Genomic DNA, 26,841 nt, shown 5'->3' with positions numbered 1-26,841 from the left:
CACGGGAGGCGAGAGGTCTCTGTTCCTGGGGGGCTGCAATGCCTGGCACGCAGGAGGCAGTCCCCTGGCACAGCAACTCCTGCAACCAGGCATCTTGAAGGCGGCAGGCGGGTACACCCACCAGGCGACCCTCGCCAGCTACGGCTGCAGCCCGTGGCTGACTGGCTCTGCTCACCATGGAAATGCGTGCGCCCTCCCCAGCCCTCGGTCATCACGTCGGTCATTCGGTCTCCTTGTCTGCAGCTTGCCCGAGTACCCAGGCGGGGAAGGAAAGGTTCCTGCCACCCGAGGCCTCTCCCCGTACTCGCTTACTTTCGAGCTGGGACTGCTGCTTTATGGCTTGGACCGCTTCGTACAAGGGGTTGCAGAGAGAGCAGTCCAGAAGCCGAGCGAAGCGAGGCAGGGAAGAAGGCGGTGGCAGGAAGAACCTTCCTCACTGCTTTGGAACCAGATGGGGCTGACTGGGAGGCTGGGAAGCGGCACACGACAGCGGTGAGCAGGGTCGAAATAGTCCGCGACTGCAACTTCTGATTGGCGAAGGATGCGCCCTGGTAAAGAGTCTACCCGCCTGCATGCCTTCAAGGCACCTGGTTGCAGGCGGCTGCCGCCTGCGTGCCGGGCAGTGCAGCCCCCCAGGGACAGAGACCTCCTGCGCCTCCTGGTAGGGGCTTGTGGTTGAAGGATCCCTCACAAAGATTTGCATGCACCGAGGTTACTCCAAGGCACACCTGCATTACCTGCGCTTGCTTTCGAGGAAGCCCTTGAAAGCTCACACCGCGGCAGCAAAGGGTGGAGTGCGAGCTGGCGCAGAGGAGGAAAGATGTGTTAAAACAAACAACAGAGATTCCCATTGGGAACAAAGGGAGAGATGCCTGAAGGCCCATTGGATGCAATGGAACCCAGGAATGCCAGTAGACTTGAATGGGCTTCATCGAAGACATTACAGCACACAAAAGAAAATGCAGAACAAATTTGGAGAAGCCTGTTTTTTGCCTGGCATGACAGCCCCCAGTGTGGAATGGTGGCCTCTGGGACCAGCCAGCTCAACTGCTGGGGGTCTGCCATGCCAGCCCCCGAAGGGAAACAAGAGACTGTGGCGTTAGTGTCAGTGTTCTGGGACTGGAATGGCTTGTGCTTTCAAAGTAAGACCCTGCAAATCAGAAGGGCTTTGCCTAGGGCAGGGGGTCCCCACAGATACCATAATACTCATGATACCTTTTCTGGGATTCCCCCCCCCCCCCAATGTATTTAGAGAGTAAGCAGGACTGGGGGGTGGGGGTTGTCTTTGTATACTATTATATGTGTTTTTACTGAGAATTCATAAAATTCATTTTTAAAGAAATAATCTTATTCACAGGAAAGGTTGTAGTGTTTGTTGATGGAAAGTTGTTTGGCAGGGATCCCTTACCTGAGGCAGCTCAGGGATCTTGCCACTATTATGTGATCTTACTTAGAAAAATTATGTGATCTTACTTAGAAGATTACTTAGAAAATTACTTAGAAAATTATGTGATCTTACTTAGAAAATTATGTGATCTTACTTAGAAAATCACTTAGAAAAGAATACAGCCTGATCCTATGCAAAAAATGCATTGAAACATGTATAGAAACATTTTTACTTGTTCTTTATTTTAAATATTGTATTTGTTCCCGTTTTGGTTTTTTTACTTCAAAATAAGATATGTGCAGTGTGCATAGGAATTTATTCATAGGTTTTTTTAAAAACTATAGTCCGGCCTTCCCAACGGTCTGAGGGACAGTGAACTTGTTACCACTGCTTCTAGGGTAACATTAAGTGATTTCAGCTCAGGCAGCGTAGTGAGGCGCAGGAAGCCGGTGTTCTTCAAAAGCAAAGTATTTTATTCAGAAGTGGTGGCTACAGCTCAGGCAGGGGTTGGCGCTCTCATAGCCAAGCGCAAGAACTTTTATGCACACAAAGGGGCAGGTCCCTTACCGTACAACAATAAAGAAACATCAACACATAAAAGAGAGGTACAATTACAACTTTGTGAATGGAACCATGAGATCTCGATGTCAGGCGTCTTCCCACGAGATTTTTCGATGGCATGAAGGGTTGAAAGAGTGTCCATTAAGTAAAAGCCTGGGTGAGGAACTGTTAAGGCTTTTAGGTATCTACAGGGTATCAGATGGAAACTACTTCATGAGTTATGTCCTGAGGCTCCAGCGCCTCAGTCCCATAACAAAGAAAGGTTCAAATGGCCCAATGGTGATCTTGGCACATTCTTCGGCGGCTGCAGGATATCTAGGGGTGCCGATCAATCAGGTTTCGAATTTGTAAAATCCAAAGAGAGGTCTTTGTTTTTGCCTGAAACGGAATTCCAAGGCTAGCTTCCTTGGCCTTTAATATCAGCTGTTACAAGCTGCTGCTTTTTCCAACAGATACAGATATCTAAAATAACATTTCTAAACTTAAACATTAGAGGAGATCTTAAAGAACCTCCAATACAGTACAAACACATATACATATAAGCAAGAGTATCCTAAATTAACAGTAACAAAACCTTAAATCAACTGGAGAACCTAGCTAAAGTATAATCCTAAACATTTGGCAAATAATAAATCCAACACGGGGGGGCTTACATTACATCTTAAAAGGGACAAAGGCAAGAAGGAAACCACGTGAAACATCAGCGCATTCATATATACACGTTCTTTCCAGGCCTTATGGAGACTTTTGGACAACACTGGTCTCTTTGCTCTGATCCTTAGCCAGTGTAGTTCAGCGATAGGCTCAGGAAAATATTTTCCTGGCAGTAACAAATTGACCCCGTTTAAACAGTTTGAGGACCCCTGCCCTAAACCAAACATCACCAAACCTGGCTGGTATCAGCAAGAGATTATTTTGATGATACCATCCAGGTTTGCCGAAGTTTGGTTCAAGGGGTCCAAAGTTATAGACCCTCAAAATGTAGCCCCATCTACTATTAGCTCCTGTTGGAAACAATGGGGATGGGGGCACCAAGTTTGGTAAAATTTGGGTCAGGGGGTCCAAAGTTATGGACTCCCTGAACCAAACTTTACCAAACTTGGGTGGTATCAAGAGAGTCTCTTGAAAAATCCCTGAAATGTTGGTGCCACTAGTCCAAAAACTGCGCCCCCTGGCGGCCGACAAAGTAAAAACCCTAAAATATTTTTTAAAATACACCTCACTCGCGTATAAGTTGAGGGGGACTTTTTCAGCACAAAATATGTGCTGAAAAATTCAACTTATACGCGAGTATGTACGGTAGTCATCACTAAATTTTTACTATTTTATTGGAAGTTGGGATTTGCTTGCCTTCGGCATGCAGAGGCCTTTGGCGTTCAGCCACCTTGGCTCGACGCGGAGCTACGCCTGGATAGGGTGCTGCAGAAGCAGGATCATACTTGCCTTATATCGCATATTAGATATCCGTTGGAATGGGAGGGATACTCACAGGTATTGACAGAAAAACTGGGCCTTGGACTCAATTTAAGGCATAGCAGACAGGCCCATAGGCTGGGAGGCTGTGCAATCACGCACTTAGCAGAACTGTATGAGCATCCTTCTCTGTTTCCCCTTCTGTCCTAGTAGGCCTCCTCTGGCTCTTCCATCAATGTTTTCTCCCTAGCAGAGGGAGGGAGTCAAAATAAATCAAAATAAATGTCCTAATCCTTATGCTTGTTGCTAATTTCCGTCTCATCTTGGGAGAAGCCGGGGCCCTTTCTCAGGATCCTTTTGCCATCACTTGCCTGCTTACTTGTTATGGGGCAAGCTGATCATAATTGTGGGGTCATTTCCTTTGGGGAGACCTAAAACGCAGTCCAGGAAAGAGGGGGCTTGCGCCTCAGGCAAGATGTACAAGTCACAGGCCCATTTCCAGTATGTTTGTACTTCACGTGGGGACGGTCCCTGATACAAGCCCGCATGGTGCCTTTGCCGTCTTCAGTTTCCTGGCAGGAGGCCTCCGGGCTAGGCGATGTGGCCCCAGCCGCACTGAAAGGCTGGCGAGGGGTGCCCAGTAGTAGACAGCTGCACTCCTCGCTTGCTTTGCAGGGAGTAATTTTCCCACTGATTTTCCTCAACAGGTTTCGTTTGAGTTTCGCTCTCTTCTGCACTCCCAACTGGCTACCCTGTTCTTTGATGAAGTTGTCAAGCAGATGGTTGCTGCATTCGAAAGAAGAGCATCCAAGTTGTACGGTCCAGAAACCACCATACCTCGGGAGCTGATGTTTCACGAAGTGCATCACACATAAGAGGGAAAATAGTCCTTCAAGTTATTTGTACATCTTGTTTATACATGAAATTTATTTTCATGTGTGCCTCAAATCACATGGGCATTTGCCAATTTTGTACAGTGGACTGCTGTACACAAGCAGCACAGGGAAGTGCGTATGTACATAATATAGAAGCCTCAATCAAGTGCAATTTAAGGTGCTGGTAAGTATGACTGAAGGGCAGCTACACTCTACACCAAAATTGCCTTCTGCATCTTGCCAGTTTGTATAAACGGATCCAGCACAGGCAGTATTTCTGCCTTATTTTTGCAGTGTTTTATTTACTATTACCATCAAGTTTTAAGTTATTAGTCTTTCTAACTTATTTATTTTTACTATTCACAAACCAAAAGCAGTTTTGCTAGACAAGCATGTTTCCTGACTTGTGCATAGTGGCAGTAAGCTCTAGTAGCTGTGCAAAGGATTGTTTTTAAATGATAGCATAATTGAGAATGTTACTGGGTCTTGTGCAGGACCTCCATAAATGACTGACAGCTGGTGGAGTTCTATGCGCACAATCATGAATTCAAGTTAATGAGAGAATCTCATGGACATGACAGTGTTAGCTCTGAGCAAGGTTATAAGCAAGTTTTAAAGACAGTTGCACGTTCCAGCAAGGTGAATGGGGTTGACCTTTTGTAGTACAGTGCCTGAGCAATAAAATTCATGGTACAGCCTTGTTAAAATATTTCAATTGTTCTCAAATGTGATGTCTTCATTCCTATGAGCCCCTAAGCCTTTGACTCCTCCCTCACACCACTGCATATCACACACTCCTCAGCCCCAGCCTGGTGAAAATGCTTCTCCTTGAAACAGATGTTTAAGCCATTAGGCAATGCTTAAGTTTTAAAAAGCAGCTTTTTAGACAAGGACTGCAGCCATAGCAGGCTCTACAGAGTCACACATCCAACAATTCAAACTGACCTCAGCCTTCGATTGGAGGGGACTTGGTCCCAAAGCCAGGAACACATTTCATTGCATGTTTATGAGCTCTAAACAGGGGTGATGCTCAAACAAAATCTGGAACTGGATTGGCAACCACCCTGGGCCAGCATCTGAACACCCAGCTGGGTCTTTGCGTTTCCTAAATTTATGAATGAAAACGTGCGTCTTGAGGAACGTCTAAGAAACCGGACTGAAAAAATATACAAGACTCACGTATGCTGCTATAGTGGCTGCAATGTATTATACACTCATATTTCTCAACATACATAAAATGCAATATACACAATGCTTATTAATATTTCTATTCTCAATAGACTCCCTCGGAAGGAGCGTTGTAATCACTCCTTATGTGCTAAACCAGGAATTTGCACTTAGCTCCAGGGATAAGAACCTTGCAAAATATAAAGGAGGAGGGAATACCATTAATTTGGAGTAATGGACATATGAAGAGCAAGATTGTTCATTTTTCATGATACGTTGGACTGAGCTGGGTGCAAATTGTGTTTAGCACGTAAGGAGTGATTACAACGCTCCTTCCGAGGGAGTCTATTGAGAATAGAAATATTAATAAGCACTGTGTATATTGCATTTATGTATGTTGAGAAATATGAGTGTATAATACATTGCAGCCACTATAGCAGCATATGTGCGTCTTGTATATTTTTTCGGTCCGGTTTCTTAGACGTTCCTCTTTGCGTTTCCTCCCTGCAAGGATGGCTGCAGAGAGGGAGCGTCAATGTACATCACTCTGGCACCGCATACCCCCTTTGATTTGGTCTAGCAGCTAAGCGGCCCCAAGGCCGGCCAGCACTTTCTCCAGCGGCAGCTTGTGCGCCATCTCTTTGAAGCCAAATCTTTTCCTTTCTCCCAAGCTGAAAAACCTTTGCCCATTCTGACTGCGTGCTTGAGGTTGGGTCCTCCCAGGTTGACAAATATTATATGAAGGAATAACATTCTTCCCCAATCACGCTGGAGGAGACTGGGCCAGCCATACCAAATAATTCACTATTGTAGGACTCTGTACTCAGTAGCTAGAACAATCCAGACTCTTTATGGGATTCTGTTGTTAAATGGTACTAGGCGCAATGGGGGCACCCTGCTGTAAGGGAGCTCTTCCCGACTTGAACAAGTGAAGGGCACAGGAGAGCCCTTCTAAAAGGCTCCACTCATCCTCAGCAAGATTAACGGTCATTGCCTTTCAAGAAGAGCCGACTTCAAGAAGTATTATCTCTCTGCTCGCTGGTAAAAAGGATTAATCCATATTTTGTGAATAACTTAATACCATCTCATAGTTTTTGAATAATCTTTTATTACACAAAGTTGTCACATAATTGTATATTTGTCTACTTTGTACACATTTTTTCAATTCAGTTCTGCACACAATGGCTTCCAGATTTCATGGCAAGCACCAATAAATTCTGATTTAAACAGAACTCTGTAAGTACTTCTACTGATTTAAGGTTAGAGCACATCGGCACACGGATCTTGCGCCCAGTGTCAGGAATGTACAAATGTCTTTTTATTCAAAGTACAAAATAAATTATTTGTAAGCATGGACAATGACCGTAAATGATTATTCACGTGTCAACTGAAATCCAGTAACTAATGTTACAATGACTCTGTGAACGCCGTTCCTTCTGCAGTGACTCTTTGCCCTGCCCCTCACAAAGGCCTGAAGTTCAAACTGTCAAGTCACCATTGAGACTAGTCCCTGAGGCACACTGAGGTACCCCCCAGGATTAGAACATGCCCCCTCCCATGCCTGCCCCCATGCCTCCCATGGCAGCTTCCTTCTCTTCTTTGGGGATTTCCGTCACCACAGCTTCAGCTGTAGACAGGAGGGAGGCAACGCCCGCAGCATCCATCAAAGCGGTTCTTACAACCTGAAAAGAGAGTCAAGGACACCCAGTGATAACACAGTAACAGAAAAACATATAAAGTCACATAAGCACGGACTCTGAAGGAATGCAAGTGTTACCTTCGTTGGGTCAATGATGCCTTTCTCTACCATATTTACGAAGTCACCCAGCATTGCGTCATAGCCGACATCGGGTGGGCTTTGCATGATCTTCTCAACTATCAGGGATCCTTCGACTCCTGCGTTCTTCGCAATCGTCATTGCTGGGATTTTTAGTGTTCTCTTGATAATATCTATGCCTAAAGAACAAAACAACACACTTTACTTCAACCGACATACATGCAGTTTGATGTTGGTAAAATGCATATTAAGGTTAAAAAAAGGTTCTGAAATTAAACCCACAGAGGACCTAAGCAGATGCAACAACAAATCTGATCAGCCGTTCTTGGCCTAGTATGCCATACTGGGGAGCAGTACACTCTAGAGCAGGGGTATCCAACTCTGGCGCTGATGGGAATTGTAGTCCATGAACATCTGAAGCGCCAGAGTTGGACACCTCTGCTCTAGAGGGTAGCTGAACTAATTTCACAACTCTTTACCGGTTTTCTGATCCTCATTGGCTGGAGTCAAGCTGTCGAGTGCTGGTATGCAACGCAGCAGAGCGCAGCCACCCCCAAGAACGATGCCTTCCTCCACGGCAGCACGGGTGGCATTGAGAGCATCCGTAACTCTGTCTTTCTTCTCATTCACCTCCACATCACTGGTTCCCCCAACCTAAAAGAGATTTTTTAAAAAGACAGCTGTGCCAATTTTTCATGGTTTGAAAGTTATTCCAATTCTTCAATCTCTGGGGAAGGAAGCTGTTTGCTTGGCAGGATCTGCCAGCTGAAGTCCAACTGCAGGCTCCCCCTCCCGCACACAAAGGCAGGACACAGGAGCGAGCACCTGTCCTATGCTGCACTTGGGTGGATGCTGATCAATTCCAGATTGGGACCAGCATTTCAGTTGCTCAACTATGTCACGTAGAGCTGTTGAGTCACGTGGCATCAAGGGAGCCCAAATTCTATAGCAGGGGTGTCAATCATGGGGTTAGAAGGCTGGATTTGGCCCCTTGGGAGAGCTTAACAGGGATGCAAGAACTTTGCCCTTCCCCCCCCCACACCCCCCTTGTTGAGGACAAGGCTCCGTTCCCTGGCAACCACCTGAGAAGAGCCCAGCACCAGAACAACATGCCCCAGAGTGAGCAAATAGACTAAGAGCTGCAGAAGTTGGACAGGTCAGACGACTGTCCACTATTTATCAGGCCTGCCATAAAAGACCCCTCAAGCATCATGCCCAAGCCATTAGCAATCCTGAAAAGGCACACCTCACTAATACTGCCTGCTAACCACAGTTCTCAAGGTCATGAGCACATGGAGCACAGTGTCACAGCACCCACACGACAGCCTCGGTTCTCTACACTGGCTAGCAGCTTAATACTGCTGAGAAGGCTCTAAAAGATCTCCCCAAACCAAGGCTGAGTTGGATAAATGTGCCTCCTCCTCCTGCTAGAGCACGGGAGAGGTGGGGCCTGCAGCTCTTTGCCTGGGCTCACCACTGATGCATTCATTGATGGCACCCAGCTGAGAAGATCTCTACTAGCACAGAACGGTCCTCCAAGGTCAACTAAGCCTCCCTCCACCCTGCCTGAACAGTCTGCTGTAAGATTAACACAGTGCTTGGCACCAAGCAATGGCTTCGTGATTTTCAGGGTATGCATTACAGATGTGCCAGTGGAGCAAGTCAAATCTAGAAGCCTAAGCCCAGCTGCAGTCAACTTACAGTCATGCAAGTAAGAGTCTTCTGCAGCTGTTAAGCAACTGACCAACTGCATTCAGGCAAGCCAAGGCGCACCGTGGCACTGTCTGAGCTGAACGTTCTCTCTCTTTTTGATCTGATTGCTGTTTTATGATGTCTTCACTGCAAATCTGAATTGTGACCAGAGATCTAAAATTTCTGGAAAGTTTGAAGATGCGGGAACAATCTTCCCCCCTGCTTTTCCCCCAGGGAAAAAAGATTTGGAGGAAACTGAAATATATGCAATAATTTCCATTCTATCAAATCTATACTAATTTTATGGCTTTTAACAATACAAAAAACATCATTTGTATCTTAGCACATAAGATTGCAATATTTGACAAAATTACTGGAATTTGTGAACTATAAATGCTGTATAAGCAAAACTGCAAAAATATCCACACTTGACAAAAAACCACAAGCTGATGATGCTCTCAACACTCTGTCAGCCCAGGAGCCGTCACTGCTGCTATTTGGCCACAGAAAGCTCAGCTGTCAACAACATTTTCAGTTTTCTTCTGGTGCAGTTCCCCCCCCCAAAAAATATGCCCCCCCTCCTTCCAGCAAGATAGGGTAATAGGCTACTTTTTACCCAGTCTGTGGGTGTATGTGCCACAGTGGTTTGAGGGAGAAGTAAAAAGGTCAGCTACAAGTCAGATCAAAAAGAATAACAAGACATGCAAGAGCTGAAAAGCGATGGGAGCCCTCCTCCGCAGGATCTCCTCCTGAAGGTTAGGCATTCATCTAGGTGTCTGCAGATGTCTACACAGGGTGCCCATGTTGTCTGTAAAAGCATTTCACTAATTCTAGAAGAGAAAATATTTTGTAGGAGTTTTTCAGTACTCCATAAAATCTCCAATTTTTTTCCTCAGAAAAACTGGTACAAAGGCCTCAGAAAACCCAAAAACCCAACTTTCTCGCCCCCCACCAAACCAGGCCTTTGCATCTATAACTGTAACTGTGATAGTTTGGAACTATTACCTATCTCTACCCAGACTTCTGTGCATGTTGCTGTTTAGAGTTGTAGGAACATTTACTCACCACAATTTATAACTTTCTGCTGTAGCCAAAACAACATTAATTTTTCTTGGACTGAAACTATCCTAAAAGAATTGGAAAGACTGGGATACCCATTTTGGTACCTACAAAACGTCCCCCGAACCTTGCATGCAAACAAAAACAGACTGTTTCAATTACAGAGCTACCTAGAATCAAAAGGCTTTGCCTCCTCTCCGCAAGCTGGGACAGTTTACACCATAGTGATAGTATATGACCCGACATAAAGATCACACACACACACACACCCCCCAGCAAAGGAAGGCCACGCACCTTTAGCACGGCAACTCCATCGGAAAGCTTAGCCAGGCGTTCATTCAGCTTCTCCTTCTCGTATTCACTGGTGGTGACGTCCAGCTGCTCCACTATTTCCTGAATGCGTTTTTCAATCGAACCTTTATCCCCTTTCCCTTTCAGAAGCAAGCAGTCGTCTTTTGTCACAATGACTTCTCCAACCTTACCGAAGTCATGAGGTTGAATATCTTCTAGATTTAGGCTCAAACCTTCCTCCCCAAACACCTGGAACAGGAAATGTTAACAGCTTAATGCCCAAACTTGTTGTTATCGCAGTCTGCAAATGCTGGAAGGGCCTTCACGTTATGGTTGCTTAGGGAGAGAGAGTTTCACGGAGGCTTACTAGGAAGTCAGCACGAAGAATTCATTGTGGCTCAGCGAATATACCCAGGAAAATTTTGTTAAGTCTCTCCCTAAATTCCAGTAGCTCTGCTCATACATCAGTGCACACATCTCCTGCCGGCGTTTACACCTGTTTGCAAGGAAAAGCCAACACACGTCCACTTCACAAATAAAAACAGGAGATAGCCGAATTTGTATCACATGTTCAGTTGAGACGTGAAAATCACTCAGTGCACTCGCAAAGATCAAGTGGACATTGTACGCAGACCACAGGTGCGTTTACTGTAACTTGTGAACAGGTGTCAGACTCTCTGGAGCAGAAACCAACAAACACTCTGGTTGATCAAAGGCTTCTATTGGCAGACTTCAGGGTACAGTGAGAAAGACGACTCTGAGAAAAAGGCGCCAAGCAAACAATAGTATGTTCCCAGCTGCCTCCCTATAGAAACACAGAGGCAGACCCAGGCCCAGACATGAGGCCCGTCCCACCAGCAGACACTCTAGAGCAGGGTGTCAAACATGCAGCCTGCAGCCTCTCGAGGGAGCTTATCAGGTCTGTGAGTCAACTGAGGCAACCCCACCCTCCTGATCAGGAGCTGGGGGAGGTTGCCTCACCTGGCTCACAGGCCTGATAAGCAAGCCCTCTCAAGGCAGCCAAGTGCCCCCCCCCTCCCCCACCGGCTCACCAATCCAGATACCACCCTCCATGCCGTTCTTGCCAGCAGAGGCAGCCCCCCGCCCTCTCTCCCAAGATACATTTATGTCATACATCTAAAATTAACCAGCCGACACTTTAAAACAGTGGTGGCGAACCTATGGCACGGGTGCCAGAGGTGGCACTCAGAGACCTCTCTGTGGGCACCCGCAGAGTCACCCCCCCCACACACACACAATTAGGCTGGCCTGGACCGCTGGGCTCGAGTAACACACACCTCGGAGCCAACCGTTTTTTCTAAACTAAAACCTCAGTATTCAGGTTAAATTGCCATGTTGGCACTTTGTGATAAGTAAGTGGGTTTGGGGTTCCAATTTGGGCACTCGGTCTCAAAAAGGTTCGCCATCACTGCTTTAAAACAATATAAAACAATTAAAATAACACTAAGATGGTAGTAAAATGGTTTGTCCTTCCCGACATGCCTCCCCCAGAGACCGAAAAGATGTTACAGTAATTTCAGATAATCTGTCTGCCTAGTTAGAAAGGGCCCAGTGGAACAACCATGTCTTGCAGGCCCTGTGGAACTGACATAATTCCCGCAGGGCCCTGACATCACCAGGTAGTTTGTTCCACCAGGCCTGAGTCAGGGCCGCAAAAGCCAGCTGGATAGCCCTTGAGCTGGGGATCGCCAGGAGGTTCCCCTCCGACGAACGGAGGGGCCTCGTAGGGCAATATGGTTATTGTCACAATTCTGCAATAATGGTTTTTCCTCAGATTACAATACAAGGCGCCATTGGCTCCTGCATGCCCTTCCCTGTTCCAGTTCTGAATCAAACCACTTTCCCAGTTCAGATCCACCAGTGAGCACAAAAGGGGAGAAAGCAGCCCTGAATCCCATGGCCTGCTTGTGGCAGGGCCAACCCCCTGCTTCAGTTCCATGATTTGGTTCACAAGGAGCATCAGTCACAGCTTGGGACATTTTAGTCTATACAGCTTAGGACATTTTAGTCTTTACGTACCACACCACCAGTTGCGATCGCCATGTCTTTCAGCTGATTTTTTCTATTGTCACCAAAACCTGGCGCCTTCACTGCAACAACTTGTAGGCCAACTTTCAGTCTAAGAGGGAAAAAAAACACACACACACACACATCACTGATCAGAATGATCAATCTGGTCTCACATTCCACAACCATTTTTGTTCATGCAAGACTTTTCACCAGGACTCCCTCTACACTAACAATAAGCTACAACTTAAACTGATTTGAAGTTTACAGTGCTCTGTTCTAACTGCCAAATTTACACTGAACTAAGCTCAAAAGAAATCAGAAATGACTACAATGTTCACTCCCACCTTCGCTGGCTATTTAATGCAAACTTATGCCACCCAAAAACCTTGACCGTTGATTCCACTGTTATGACTGAAACTGGAGTACTGCTGGATTCCCCCCCCCCCACACACACACACGTTTTGCTCTTTCAAATCTGCACACAGCAAATGTAGAAGTTCAGTACTGAAATGGCTAGGGCTGCTCTCCAAAGCATGTTTGCTTGGAAGCAAGTCCCACCGAAACCAGTGAGGATACCTGGTTAGGCTCAATATGGAGCATGTATAGCTTCTTGCACAATGGGAAGGACTAGGTGTAGCAACGAGCTGGTTTTAAGCATACCTGTTCAATACGAGGGTACTGAGGGCTTCCCCATCAACATCTTCAGCAATAATAACTAAAGGCTTACGGTGATTATTGGCAATCTCAAGAGCTGGTACTATGGACTGAACACTGGAAATCTTCTTTTCACTGAGTAAAAGATAAGCATCTTGGAATTCACTCTTCTGTCCTGTAAAGGGAATTAAGGCTACTGAACTGTGTTCCCAAATTATCATCTCATTAAATCCTAATCAAGTTAGCACCATGTCCTCCCCTCTAACACACAACCACATTTTCTGCCACTTGTTTTAACACATCCGCATTTGCTAATTGCTGAAGACTTCATGGTATGCAAGTAGCCTCTGAACTTGAACATATCATGGGCAGCAATAAGTGGGGAATTTTGAAATTCACACACTATTCTCAAGCAACTGAAGATAACTTACCAGCTATCCATTTTCCTTAAAGTATTAGTCAAATCTGACTGCCCAAAGGAAGACACTTTGTTCAACTTACCTTTGGCTGTATTAATGAAGTAGGGGGAGATGTATCCTCTGTCAAATTTCATCCCTTCAATGATTTCCAGCTCATCATTCAGTGTTTTCCCATCCTGATTGAGTAAAAAAATCAATAAAATCTGTTGAGAATAAGCCACCTACCTACTCTTCTCTCTCTTCCCACTGCAGACATTCCAGCCCCACTGCTAGGCTGTTTGTGCATTTGCCTTTCCCATCACTAGCAACCTAGTTCTCATATTTATGCACAAAGTAGTCAGTGTTTTATATTTTATTTATACAGTCATAGACCAGATCATAAAGATAGTTAACAAAATATACAACCTATCAAATACCATGATGTCCAGACGGATTAAGACTATAATGAAACTATGTTTCATCAATTAAAAATATAATAAAATATTATCCATACAAAATGTACGAAAATATTCTCTTAATAAAAACTCTTTAAAATCATTTAATGAAGTTAAAACATTTATGATAACAATCACCTCATTCCTTTTACAAATAGTCTAAGTGAATTTAGCAATGTTTAATGTTACCCCAACATCTGTTCCAGCGACCAATGTTGAAATGAGGGTTTTTCTATCCCTCCCAGGATATTTACATAATACAAGATTCATTAAATTCCTTCTTTCCTGTTCTAGAAAGTAGATTATAATCTGAATAACCGGCTTTGGTTTCCCCACTCTTCTTCCACTCTTCTCTCCAAGCTCTCTCATCCCATGCGAAGGCAGGGAATAAAAAAGTCACTCCTCAAACACTTTATGGAGTTGCCCTAAACTGGGTGCAACTTGACAGCACTTTATACACACAAGAATCAACAGCATACAATCAATATTTTAGAAAAATAATTCGGTGCTACTGAGCAAAATTAGCAAAATTTTAACGAACATATTAGTCTTTATCACACCGTGAGTTTTGAAATGCCTGCATAGTTAGCACCTTTAAGAAAATGTTAGTCCACTATCTGGAAAGAGGGATGCATATATGCAGGTGCGCAGATGTATTCAATACTTACCTTAACTGTGATAACACCCTTTCGTCCAACTTTTTTCATGGCATCAGAAATTATGTTACCTATTTCCTTATCTCCGTTTGCAGATATTGTGGCAACCTGCAGAAACAAATAAAGCAGTCGGTTTCCCTATGTGGCTTAAGCTGGTAGCAAAAGTCCACTCTCTTAAATACGGAAAGTTAACAACATATCCACAGGCAAGACAGCACCGGCAACAACATGACTCTTCATAACTGCACAGTGTTCTTTAAAAAAACGCAATATTTCAGAACAAGACACTGCAATCAAAGTTGTGCGTCTCCACGCTGTTCAGGCAAAGGCAGAGAAGGAAAGTGCTTGTTTGAAAAAAAAACTGCCATTACCTGAGCAATTTCTTCGGGTGTTGTGACTGGTTTGGACAATTTCTTCAGTTCAGTAATGACTGCGTCGACAGCTAGCATCACCCCTGAGAAAACACCCGGAATGTCCCCATTAATTAACCTGATATGAAGGTAGCTGCAAATCAACCTCAAATTACTTTCAGCAGCTCCAAAAGCCATGACATTCCATCACTGCAGCTGCATCCATGATTTTATTTTAAACATTTGTGTGCTGCTGTTCGGCCCAACTAGGGCCTCCAAGGTGGCCAGCAACTGAAAGCTTTTAAAAACAGTACATAAAAACAAAAACAACCATTGTCTTGTCGAAGGCTTTCACGGCCCGAATCATTGGTAAAGTTATTAGAGCTTTGGTTAGCGAAGAGAGCCTCTGATAAAGGAGCCTGTGGCTGGCATCTTCAGAGGATCCTCTGAAGATGCCAGCCACAGATGCAGGCGAAATGTCAGGAGAGAATGCTGCGAGAACACGGCCATACAGCCCAGAAAACACACAGCACCCAAAAAACAACCATTAACTCAACTTTACCTTTATTGCATTGAGACAAAAAAAGTCGGTAGAAATAATATAAAATGTTGAGGTTAAAACATCAAAAAAGATTTAAAAACTGGCACGCTGTCTGGCGGGAGTCTGGCATCAGGGCTGGCTGGCTGGTAGCAACTGGGAGGGGGAGAGAAATGTCTGGAGGGAAAGCTACTTTCTGTTCAGATCTGTCTAACTGAAACAAGCAGGGGTGCCCGGGCCAGATGGCTGCTTATCTCATCCTCCGGCCTTGGGAGTTCTGTCTTTACAGTTCACAGGACATCTCTGTAGTTGCCAAGGAGCACTGGGATATATTGGAGGTTTGGGAAAAGACAATTCCGATTTGGCTTTCCACCTGTTGACTACCGATTCTACCAAGAAAGCTTTCAAACCAAGCGGGGTGGGGAGTTTTATTTGGCTGCACATCTGGAGTCTGACACATGCCCAGGCAAGATAAAAACAATCAGGAAATGCTACATTTTGCCATAAGTTGGGGCCATACATCTGCTAAAGATTTTGCCACAATATCTGTTGTAAATGAGTCTTTGATTCTCAGAAGAACTTTTATTAATTTATGATCTTTTAGAGGCCCTTCTCATTTATATATTGTTCCAGTGGCAAACGCTGACAAACTGTTTATAACTAAGCAATAAAGAAGGAATCTGGCGTATTGCAGCCAAATAAGCATAGTCTCTGCTGGAATGGTATCTGTCTGTATCTTCCACTTGTAACATTAGTTGGGCTAACATAAATACTCATAGATGGAGTGGGATATCTAAGAGAAGCCAGGGAAGGCATTAAGCTCCTGTGCAAATAAGTTAAGACCAAAAAAGTTGGGAGCGCAGATTTTTTTTAGAAAAGCCTATGAAAGTTTGTCTCTCATGATGTCCTAAACAACCATTTAGAACAAACAAAAAGAGCCAGTAAAAGTATGCCAGACAAAACAGAAAAGTCACTGCCAACAGGTCGAAGACAATGATAAAGCTGACAATGAATCTCCCCGGGGAGGGAACGCCATATTGTTTATGCCATAACCAAGGAAGCCCTTTCCTTGGGTTGCCTCTGTCTTGTTTCAAGTCGTGGGGATGTGGGAAACAGGGCCTCTGGACACAACTGCAAGCACCAGGAAGGAGTTTTAACATCTGACTGATCTGGCAGATACTGGCGACACTGGTCAACTGACTGGTGTGCAAACTCTAGGATTGCTCTGTGCACGCGGGGGGGAGGGGGGCAATGACAATGACTCAGCATCATCCCGTGGCAGCTGCTGCCCCCTTCTGCTCAGCCTTGGTTTTAAACACCAGGAACAGGACTGAGAGATGCTACTGAATGGCTGTTTATTCCTTGTCAGGCAAACTCAGAAGCACTAATGACAGATCACACTGCTGCTTGTCAGCTGGGAAACACAGCACAGTGGATCATGTCCCAGGTTAAGACCCAAAAAGGGGACTTCCACTCTACCACAGCTTCATTTCACCAACTAGGAAACACTCGCACACTATTGCAGTGGTGATGTTCACAGCAATGTCCGCAGCCTTGAAACGTAGAGGGCAGGAGCGGGAAAGCCACCGTTGCAAAAGGTGTACATGTTGATAAAGGCAAGATGCAACAGAACACTTACTTGCCTCGCAGCAAATGCTGCGCAGCCCAAGCAAACAGGCTACGTATCTATTCTAAACAGTAAGAGAGCCAATGCACAATATTTCAGTGTAGCACACTGCTCCCATACTGACGGATGTACAGATGCTCGCTAAATTATTTTAGACACACATCCACATTATTCATTTAATTACCTCTCCTAATTTCAACAGGATTTGCTCCTTTGCTGATCTTTTCAAACCCCTCCTTGGCAATTGAGCGTGCCAGGACAGTGGCAGTTGTGGTGCCGTCTCCAGCCTCTTCGTTGGTGTTATTTGCCACATCTTGGACTAGTTTGGCTCCAATGTTCTTGTATTTGTCCTTCAAGTCAATCGCCTTGGCGACCGTCACACCATCCTTTGTCACCTTAGGGCTTCCCCAACTCTGCTCAATAATTACTGTTCTTCCCTGCAAAGTAACACAAAAGATACATTACTATGACTCACACACTCCCTACCACGCTTTTCAATGTTTTTATAAGCTTGGGTCTTTAGCTGCCGTACTTCACAGGGACTGGCCAATGAGCCTGGAAGGGAAAAGAGAGAGATTTATCACAGTGGTGTCTATCATGTGGAAGCTACAGAACAACTTCCTGGAAATGATAGAACAAACAGTACAGAAAAGGAGATGGTGACATCTTGTGATACAAAAGGCCAACTAGAATTTGTGCTCACTACAGATCATCCCTGTTGAGAAATGTGTTGTGATGTCACACTTAGCTAAAACCCAGGACAACTGCAGGACTCTTCATGATCTCACAATGAGCAACGAGGCTAAGAAATCAACGCCTTGCTATTTTTTACTTTTCCAAAAAGCCTCCTTGCTGAGCGTGAGGTCACAGACCCTGCCTTCCTCTAGACCAGTGGTGGCAAACCTATGGCACAGGTGGGGAGCCCAAATAATGCAAACACAGCAGGAGAAGGGACGAGAGTGACGGCGAGAATGAAAACTGTGAGACTGGGTTGAGGGATTGGGCAAGTGCAGTAAAAAGCAACAAGCTTGGAATACTGAAAATTCTGGACAATTCAGAAGGTTACTATGTCAGACTGCACAGAGAGGCCATTGAAATTGATAAATAGAGTAAGTGCGCCCAAGACATCTAGCCAAATATGGACCGAAAAATCGCGTAACACACGTGTGCTGCACAGTGGCTTATGTATATTACAAATATAATTTACAGTTATAATTATAAATATAAGCCATTGTGCAGCACATGTGCGTCACGTGATTTTTCGGTCCGTATTTGGCAGGCCATTGAAATTCACAAACAGCAAGACAAATTCAACAGGAAAGAAGAGACTTTGAAAATTAGCAAAGCTTGGCTACCAGTACTTAAAAACACCAAAAGCAAAACCCAAGGGCATGATAAGTTCATGAACAATGGACTCCACCCAAACATGCATTTGCATTCACCAATACTACTGCTGCTGCAGGGCATGAAAATAGGAATCACTCCCTGGATTGATAAGCCCCACCCAAAATACAATATTATCAACCACATCTTTGCATAATAAGTTCCACCCAAACACTTGCTGATTGATTCCCCATCCTGGGACATGGACAATATATACCCCAAACATTTCCTTCTCTCTGGACACAGTGTGTAACAGACTTCCCTCTGTGATATACCTCTGAAGATGCCAGCCACAGATGAAGGTGAAACATTAGGAACAAGATCCACCAGACCATGGCCACACAGCCCGGGAAACCCACTGGAACCAGTTAGCAGAGATTGTTCACTTTTCCAGTCTGACATTTTCACTTTCAGTTTTTAACATAGAATCCCAAATTCTTCTACTCCCTTTATTATCCTGATTTTTTTAAATAATAAATTTAACATTAGACTTTTCTACATTTCTTTAACTCTGTTTAAACAGTCATTTCTCTGTATCGTCGAAGGCTTTCATGGCCGGATTCAACTGGTTGTTGTGGGTTTTCCAGACTGTGTGGCTGTGGTCTGGCATATCTTGTTCCTAGCGTGGAAAACCCACAGCAACATGTCTTTTTTCTCTGTTCTCTTAAGTTTTGATTTTCATACTTTTCCAAAAACAAGCCTTGCTGCTTTCAGAACTACAAAGCAATTTAGAACTACAAAGCAACGTTCTGATATTGTTTTGGAATAGATGCTGTATTATTAAGCAAAACCAATTCAATCATGTTATCCAAATCTCTGTCTCTAGCTGCCTAGAGATCCTATATATTGTCAGGGTATGAATGCAATAAATGGATAAATAAATTGAAAGGCTGTAGTCTACACCAATTAGACTTTAGATCAGGTTTAGCCATTTTTGGAGAATTCAGACTGAATTCTGTGGAAGACACCGTGGAAACAAGCACAGGCCCTCCCAGTCTTCCTAGTGCCTCGTCACCATTTAGCCAGAAGAGAAGCGCAGCTCCACACAAGCTTTGCAGAGGGAAGGTGGCCATCCCGGCCCAGTCCCCCCAAGCCTCCTGCTGCAAGTGCAGCTTGGCTTCTCCTCACAGTAGTTGAACAGCACAATCCAAAACACCCTCCCAAAGTCATTGAAGTACGGGGTCTTAGAAGGGGGTGCCTGTGTTTAGCAGCACTGTACTCGGGGGGGGGGGGGAGCAGGTGAAAGAAAGCATCAACACAAAAAGTATGTATCTGATTTGTATCTCTGCCAGAATCGAAGTCTAACTTATTTCATGGAGCAAGCACATGTCAAACTACACCGATGGTACAGCAGACTACTTTGATCATCTAGTGGTTCCCAACCTTTTCTCATTCAGGTATCCCTTGGCTACCCATTCCCCTCATATTGTACCCTTATATTAGCAAACCCATGGTGTAATTTTTCCCCCATACCCCCAAATGCTGTGGTGCATACCCCTGGGAGTGAGAACTAGTGATCAAGATTCAACTCCAGCAGAACTTTAGAGATCAACAAGTTTTTGGGATGAAGGTTTTGATCATCAAAGCTCTCCAGGTTGGACAGAATGGAAATCATGGAGTTCTTACGTCCCAGTCAGGTGGTGGGAGAGTTGCAGAAGTACAATGCATATTGTGATCAGTTTCAGAGCAGAAAATAAATATTTAATGGCAGAAAAGTAGCACCAACAGTAAGATAACTATCCTAAATGAATGAACTCAAATTCAGCAATATCACATTGTAATTTCCCTTTGAAGTTCCTTTGTTAGGTCAGCAATAGAATGAATGAAGATTAAAATATTATCCCACTGTTTTTTGAGTGTTATGGTTTTTACTATTAGACTCATGTCCATTTAATTCTTTTGCGGAGGGAGTAACTTGTTTGTCCCATGTAGAGTGGAGGCACATCGCTGACATTCAGTGGTAAGTATATATAACATTGGATTATGAACAAGTGAATGAACCTGAGGTGGCACTGTCAAAACGAACATCAGAACTGGCACCTCGGCTCACTGCAAGCCCTCCTAGCTCCAGAATCCTTGTCAGGAAGTGCATTGAGAGTGAGGCGTTGTGTAAGGTCAGGAGGCTAATTGCCTCAGGAACTACAATTATCCCTTTCACATCACTGGAGTCAGTGACGTGGCACCCGCTGTGATCTGGGAAATCCACATAAAAATTTTGGTCCCTCCTTCATACCAGAAAATAAATCTTAATTTTTTTATTTTAACTTTAAAAAGATATTGCTAATATTTATGGTACTAAAAGAGAAAATAGGTTGACATGATACAATTGGATACATATTTTATTCATTTCTGAGTTTGTAAACTCTTTCTGTGTTGTCTGCAAAACTCCCACAAAAATCCCGTTTAACTTCTTATGCCAATCCACAATATATCAAAACCGCAATGAGGAAAGTCACGACATGAGAAGGATGACTGTATGTTAATTATGACACTGACAGCATAAGCCTGTCAACTTTTTACACCCAGTGGCCTTTGTTTCCCTGGGGGAAAGCCAACAGGAGCTGAGGTGACTTCGGTTCGGAATACAGTGTCCATGGGGATGCAGGCAGAGAGGGAGGTTTTTCTAAATCAATCACATACAAGCGAGGAACATAGCAATGTGCATGTGATAAGGCAGTGGTGGCGAACCTTTGGCACTCCGGATGTTATAGACTACAATTCCCATCAGCCCCTGCCAGCATGATAAGGGATAGTGTCTACAAAAGAGTTGACGGCAAAGCACGTAGATCCCAGGTTAGGGACAGAGACAGGGTAGTCTCTATGCTAATAGTAGAAGCCTTCGACCTAAAATGGGGGAGCTGAAGTACAGAGTTTTGAAGGAAGACATTGATATAGTGGGCAGTACAGAGACATGGTGGAATTAGGAGAACCAGTGGGATGCTGTTATCCCAGGTTACAAGCTCTACAGGAAGGATAGGACAGGGCACATTGGGGGTGGGGTTGCCCTCTACATCAAAGAGAGCATAGTGTCACATAAAATAGACAATGCAGGGGGAGCTGATTTCCCTACAGAATCACTGTGGATATCAATACCATGTGTGAAGGATAGTTTAATATTAGGGATATATTATCGTCCCCCTGACCAAAATGCACAAGAGGATTGTGAGATGGAAAAAGAAATTAGAGAGGCCAACAAGAGCAAACATGTAGTGGTAATAGGTGATTTCAACTATCCCCATATAAACTGGAAAAATGCATGTTCAGGTCATAGTAAGGAGAGAGCACGCTTGGATATGCTAAATGACTGTGGCTTAGAGCAGATGGTTGTGGAACCAACCAGGGGAGAGGTGATCCTAGATCTAATTCTATGTGGGACCCCGGACCTGGTGTGGGAAGTCAGTGTTGTTGAGCCGCTAGAGAACAGCGACCACAATGCTGTTAGATTCAGTATCTCCGCATGTGAACAAGTGATAACTACTAATGTAGTTACATTCGCCTTCAGAAAGGGAAATTTCTCAAAGATGAGGGGGATAGTGCGCAGGAAGCTGAAAGGGAAAATCAAGAGAGTCAAAACTGTCCAAGATGCTTGGAGGTTATTTAAAAACACAGTCATAAAAGCTCAGCTGGAATGTGTTCCGCAGGTTAGGAAAGGCAGCACCCAGTCCAAAAGAAAGCCCCCATAGTTAACAAGGGAGGTTGAGGAAATTATCAGAAAAAAGAAAATGTATTTTAGAAAATGGAAGTCCAGTTTGATTGATGAAGAATACCAGAGGGAACACAAATGGTGGCAAAACAGAAGCAAATGAGGGAGGCAAAAAAGGATTATGAAGAACACATGGCTGCGAACATCAAGACCAGTAACAGACAGTTCTTCAAGTATATCAAAAGTAGGAAGCCAGATAGGGAAACGGTAGGCTCGTTAGATGACAAAGGAACAAAAGGTGTGCTAAAAGATGACAGGGAGATTGCAGAGAAGCTGAATGAATTCTTTGCAACTCAGCAATGAAGGAATAAGAGGGGAAGTCCTCCTATGGATTAAAAACTGGTTGAGGAACAGGAAGCAAAGAGTGGGTGTAAATGGGAAGTTCTCACAATGGAGAGATGTAGGGAGTGGTGTCCCCCAAGGATCCGTTTTGGGACCAGTGCTCTTCACCCAAGAGGAGGTGAGGAAAATTCCTGCACCTGAAGCAAGCTTCCTAGGAGGCGAATCCAAGGAACTAGCGAAGATAGTGGTCTAGGAAGAAGTTCTGGCAGCCGTTGATAAGCTAAATGCTACCAAATCCCCTGGCCCAGATTGCATTCATCCAAGAGTTCTTGAAGAGCTCAAGCATGAAATTGCTGATCTTCTCACTTTAATATGCAACTTATCCCTGAAATCTGCCTCCATCCCTGAAGACTGGAAGATGGCCAATGTCACACTAATCTTTAAGAAAGGCTCTAGAGAGGACCCAGGAAATTACAGGCCAGTCAGTTTGACATCTGTTCCTGGTAAATTAGTAGAATCTATCATTAAAGATAAAATTATTAAACATATAGAAAAGCAAGACCTGTTGAGGAAGAGTCAGCATGGCTTTTGCAGAGGCAAGTCCTGTCTTACAAACTTACTAGAGTTCTTTGAGGGTGTAAACAGGCATGTGGATAAGGGGGAACCAGTGGACATTGTCTACTTGGATTTCCAAAAGGCTTTTGACAAAGTTCCCCACCAGAGACTATTGGGAAAACTCAGCAATGAAGGAATAAGAGGGGAAGTCCTCCTATGGATTAAAAACTGGTTGAGGAACAGGAAGCAAAAGGTGGGTGTAAATGGGAAGTTCTCACAATGGAGAGATGTAGGGAGTGGTGTCCCCCAAGGATCCGTTTTGGGACCAGTGCTCTTTAACCTATTCATAAATGACCTGGAAATAGGGATGGGTAGCGTGGTGGCCAAGTTTGCAGATGATACCAAATTATGTAGGGTGGTGAGAACCACAAAGGACTGTGAAGAGCTCCAAGCGGACCTTGATAAATTAGGCGAGTGGGCTAAGAAACGGCAAATGCAGTTCAATATTACAAAATGTAAAGTGATGCACATAGGGGCAAAAAATCCAAACTTCACATGCACACTACAGGAGTCAGTGCTATCAGTCACAGACCGGGAAAGGGATTTAGGCATCTTAGTTGATAGTTCCTTGGGAATGTCAACTCAATGCATGGCAGCTGTGAAAAAGGCAAACTCTGCTGGGGATCATTAGGCAAGGAATTGAGAATAAAACTGCAAGGATTGTCATGCCATGGTGCGACCGCACTTGGAGTACTGTGTTCAGTTCTGATCGCCACATCTCAAAAAGGATATTGAAGAGATAGAAAAAGTGCAGAGAAAGGCAACGAGGATGATTGAAGGATTGGAACACCTTCCTTATGAGGAGAGGCTGCAGCGTTTGGGACCCTTTAGTTTGGAGAGGAGACATCTGAGGGGGGTTATGATTGAAGTCTATCAAATTATGCATGGGGGAAGAAAATGTTGACAGAGAGAAATTTTTCTCTCTTTCTCACAATACTAAAACCAGAGAGCATATATTGAAAATGCTGGGGGGAAGAATAAGGACTAATAAAAGGAAACACTTCTTCACGCAATGTGTGATTGGTGTTTGGAATATGCTGCCACAGGAGGTGGTGATGGCCACTAACCTGGATAGCTTTAAAAGGGGCTTGGATAGATTTATAGAGGAGAAGTCGATGTATGGCTACCAATCTTGATCCTCTTTGATCTGAGATTGCAAATTCCTCAGCAGACCAGGTGCTCAGGAGCAGCAGCAGCAGCAGCAGCAGCAGCAGGCCAATGCTTTCACATCCTGCACGTGAGCTCCCAAAGGCACCTTATGGGCCACTGTGAGTAGCAGAGTGCTGGACTAGATGGACTGTGGTCTGATCCTGCAGGCTCTTTCTTATATTCTTATGTTTCAAAGGAATTGTGACTCAAGTGTCTTGCCTATACTCAGGATCTTGCTATATAATTCCTTCAAACACCAGCTACTTCACACGGGTTTTGCATAATACAAGTAATACAGTTTAAATACCTTCGGTCCCATGGTGACAGCAACAGCATCAGCTAGGAGGTCAACCCCCTGCAGCATAAGAGCTCTGGCATCTGCCCCAAATTTCACATCTTTTGCATAGCCTCTTGTAAGGTGTGGGGCCAGAACCCTGGATACTGGCCTAATCTGACGAAGTACTGTTGGCAAACGCAACATTTCTATAAAAATAAGACAGAAAAACGGCAAGTCAACCTCCCAGGAGTAAGCCAGGCAGTAAAATCTTCACCATAACCTTTGGGCAAACTTCTATGTAACCTTGAACATAGAAATGCAACTGAACCCATCTAAATTCATTTTTTAAAAATAGAAAAAAATTAAAAGACCACAAATAGTGCTATTCAACAAGCAGAAGGAGGAAGAGGCAACTAGAAACCTACTTAAGCGTGCTCCTCCCAGCTTTCAATCCTGAAGCACAAATAAATTATTTAACAGAGAAAAGGTCTTGAGCAGCAGTTTGGAGATTAACAGAATTTATTCCAGCATAAGCTTTCAGGAGCAGCGCTCACTTGTACAGCTAACAGCTCAACTCATTTCTATTAATAACAGAACAGGGAATGTTACAGAAGTGGCTGATGAGACCCAATGAAAAGAGCAATCAGTTCATTCAGGGGGGGGGGGGGGGCTGCTGCCTATCCAGAGTGGGTGAAAGACACAAGGCCCAGTCCAGCCCCTCCATTTCCACTGAAAAGCTAGACAAGTCAGGGAACAGCCACTAACACTGAATTCTGTATCTACTGTGGATGCAAACAAGAGCCAGTGTGGTGTAGTGGCTAAGGGGTTTGTCTAAGACCTGGGAAACCCAGCTTCAAATCCCCACTCAGGGAACCTTCCTGAGTGATCTTGGGACTAGCCCAACACCTCGGCTAGTACTTGAAATAACCCTTCAAGGAAACACAGAACTGGAAGAGACCGCAAGAGTCATCCAGTCCAACCCCCTGCTGTGCAGGAAGACACAATCAAAGCATCCGTGACACATGGCCATCCAAACTCTGCCTAAAAACTCCAAAGAAAGAGATCAATGTCTCTTGCCTTGAAAACCCCATAAAGGGCAGCCATCAGTCAGTTGTGACTGGAAAGCCACCCCGCCCCCCTTGGTACAGACTGACTTGTAACCTTGCATTCTTAAATGAAGAGCCTGGAGTACACAGTTCTATGTTTATCATATTTATATACCACATTTCCTTAGAGCGAATGTGAATAATAATGCAACAAGAAATTACCAGGACATCTTGCTACAAGGACTCAAAAGGATCTGACTCCTGATTCACCCATCCACACTTGCTGCTAGCACTATTAAACCAAAGTGGTTAACTTTTAATGCAAAGAGTTAACAGTTAAGAGCATCTGGAAGACCTTAGATCAGCTGCAGTCTCTTACCCTAACCTACCTCTTAGGACTGTTGTGAAGCGAAAAGGCAGGAGGGCGAAATGAGGTAAGCTATGAGTGAGAAAACTTGAGAGTGAATGACAAAAGCGAGATATGGATACGCCTTCAGCAAAACACACTGTGTAGTCAGGAGGGCCCCGTGAAGCCACGTGAAAGCAGCTGTAAATGGCTGCCCCCACGCTTCCACATGCGCTACCTGCACCAACAGGTCAGAGGGCAAGGTCAAGAAGGGCGGGAGCGCCCCCTGCCGAAACGATCGCCAACTTCCTGCCATTGAGCCAGAGACCTCCGACCTCCCCAACAGCGGGGGGTAAGAAGCCCCCACCCCGGATACTTAGGAAGGGGGGGGGGTCCTCAAGGCTCATTCTCGCCCATCCTCCACACGCGGGCAACATCCCCACGTGCGCCCCCACCCCGCAGGTTTTATGAAACAGAGACTCGCCCCTCCCACACCGCGGGATTTCCCGGGGCGACCCTCTCCCACACGTGAATCGAGGTACCCCGGAGGAGGGCCGCCACGCCCACTCGCGCAGGACACGTGGAGCGAATGTGTGCCCAAGTCTTCCCCACTACGGTGGGCCACGCGGCTCGTGTGCGCGCGCGAACACGCGATACATGCACGCATCCACTGCCGGACGGACACGCGGCGCGAGCTCAACATCTGGAACGGGACACGCACGAGAAAGGCCCACGTGTGTGGAGACAGAAGCGAGGCCCTACTGGGCAGGCGCTACCATATTGACCCGCACGTGCCTTTCCAGCTCCTTACGTGTTCTGATTTCACGTGTCTCTGAGGCTCACACGTAACCTCGCGTGTTCGAAACCCCAATAATACTAACAGCTGCCAGCTCCCCCCCCCCTCAGAGCCCCCTCCCCGCGTTACCTCCGGCCGGGCGAGGCGGCTGCTGCTGCGTGCGGGGCTGGCGGGCGCAAACTGGCTCTCCCTCGCGCTCCGGCCGGCCCCTCTCGCCGCCCCGCCCCTTCAGCCCTCCCGCCGTGGCCGCCCCGGAACCTGCGTGGACGCATAACTCTCGCCGCCCCGCCCACGCGCCCCTCCGCAGGCCCCG

At 45.2% G+C, this 26,841-nt stretch overlaps 2 protein-coding genes across 3 annotated transcripts in view; one reads left to right on the top strand and one right to left on the bottom strand.

Moving 5' to 3' along the window:
* The window catches only part of COQ10B (coenzyme Q10B), a 44,288-nt gene extending 37,526 nt beyond the window's left edge, over positions 1-6,762 (top strand). For both annotated transcript variants that reach the window (XM_048483520.1, XM_048483521.1), the window contains exon 5: positions 4,069-6,762. In XM_048483520.1, coding sequence (XP_048339477.1) covers positions 4,069-4,236 — 168 coding nt within the window. In that variant the 3' untranslated portion in view covers positions 4,237-6,762. The remainder of the gene's footprint in view (positions 1-4,068) is intronic.
* On the bottom strand, positions 6,492-26,800 carry HSPD1 (heat shock protein family D (Hsp60) member 1). The gene is made up of 12 exons (XM_048483517.1): positions 26,658-26,800; positions 24,371-24,546; positions 17,116-17,368; positions 14,788-14,870; positions 14,429-14,524; positions 13,409-13,502; positions 12,914-13,082; positions 12,263-12,362; positions 10,226-10,471; positions 7,660-7,834; positions 7,181-7,359; positions 6,492-7,085 (listed from the first exon to the last, which is right to left on the bottom strand). Exons 2-12 carry the CDS (start codon positions 24,542-24,544, stop codon positions 6,942-6,944), a joined length of 1,713 nt encoding a protein of 570 aa, XP_048339474.1. The 5' UTR covers positions 24,545-24,546; positions 26,658-26,800; the 3' UTR covers positions 6,492-6,941.
* Positions 26,801-26,841: the final 41 nt, after the last annotated feature.

The sequence above is a fragment of the Sphaerodactylus townsendi genome, linkage group LG02 (assembly GCF_021028975.2).
Source record: "Sphaerodactylus townsendi isolate TG3544 linkage group LG02, MPM_Stown_v2.3, whole genome shotgun sequence".
Lineage (NCBI taxonomy): Eukaryota > Metazoa > Chordata > Lepidosauria > Squamata > Sphaerodactylidae > Sphaerodactylus > Sphaerodactylus townsendi.
The sequence above is the reverse complement of the archived record's forward strand: the minus strand, read 5'-3'. Positions and strand labels throughout refer to the sequence as shown.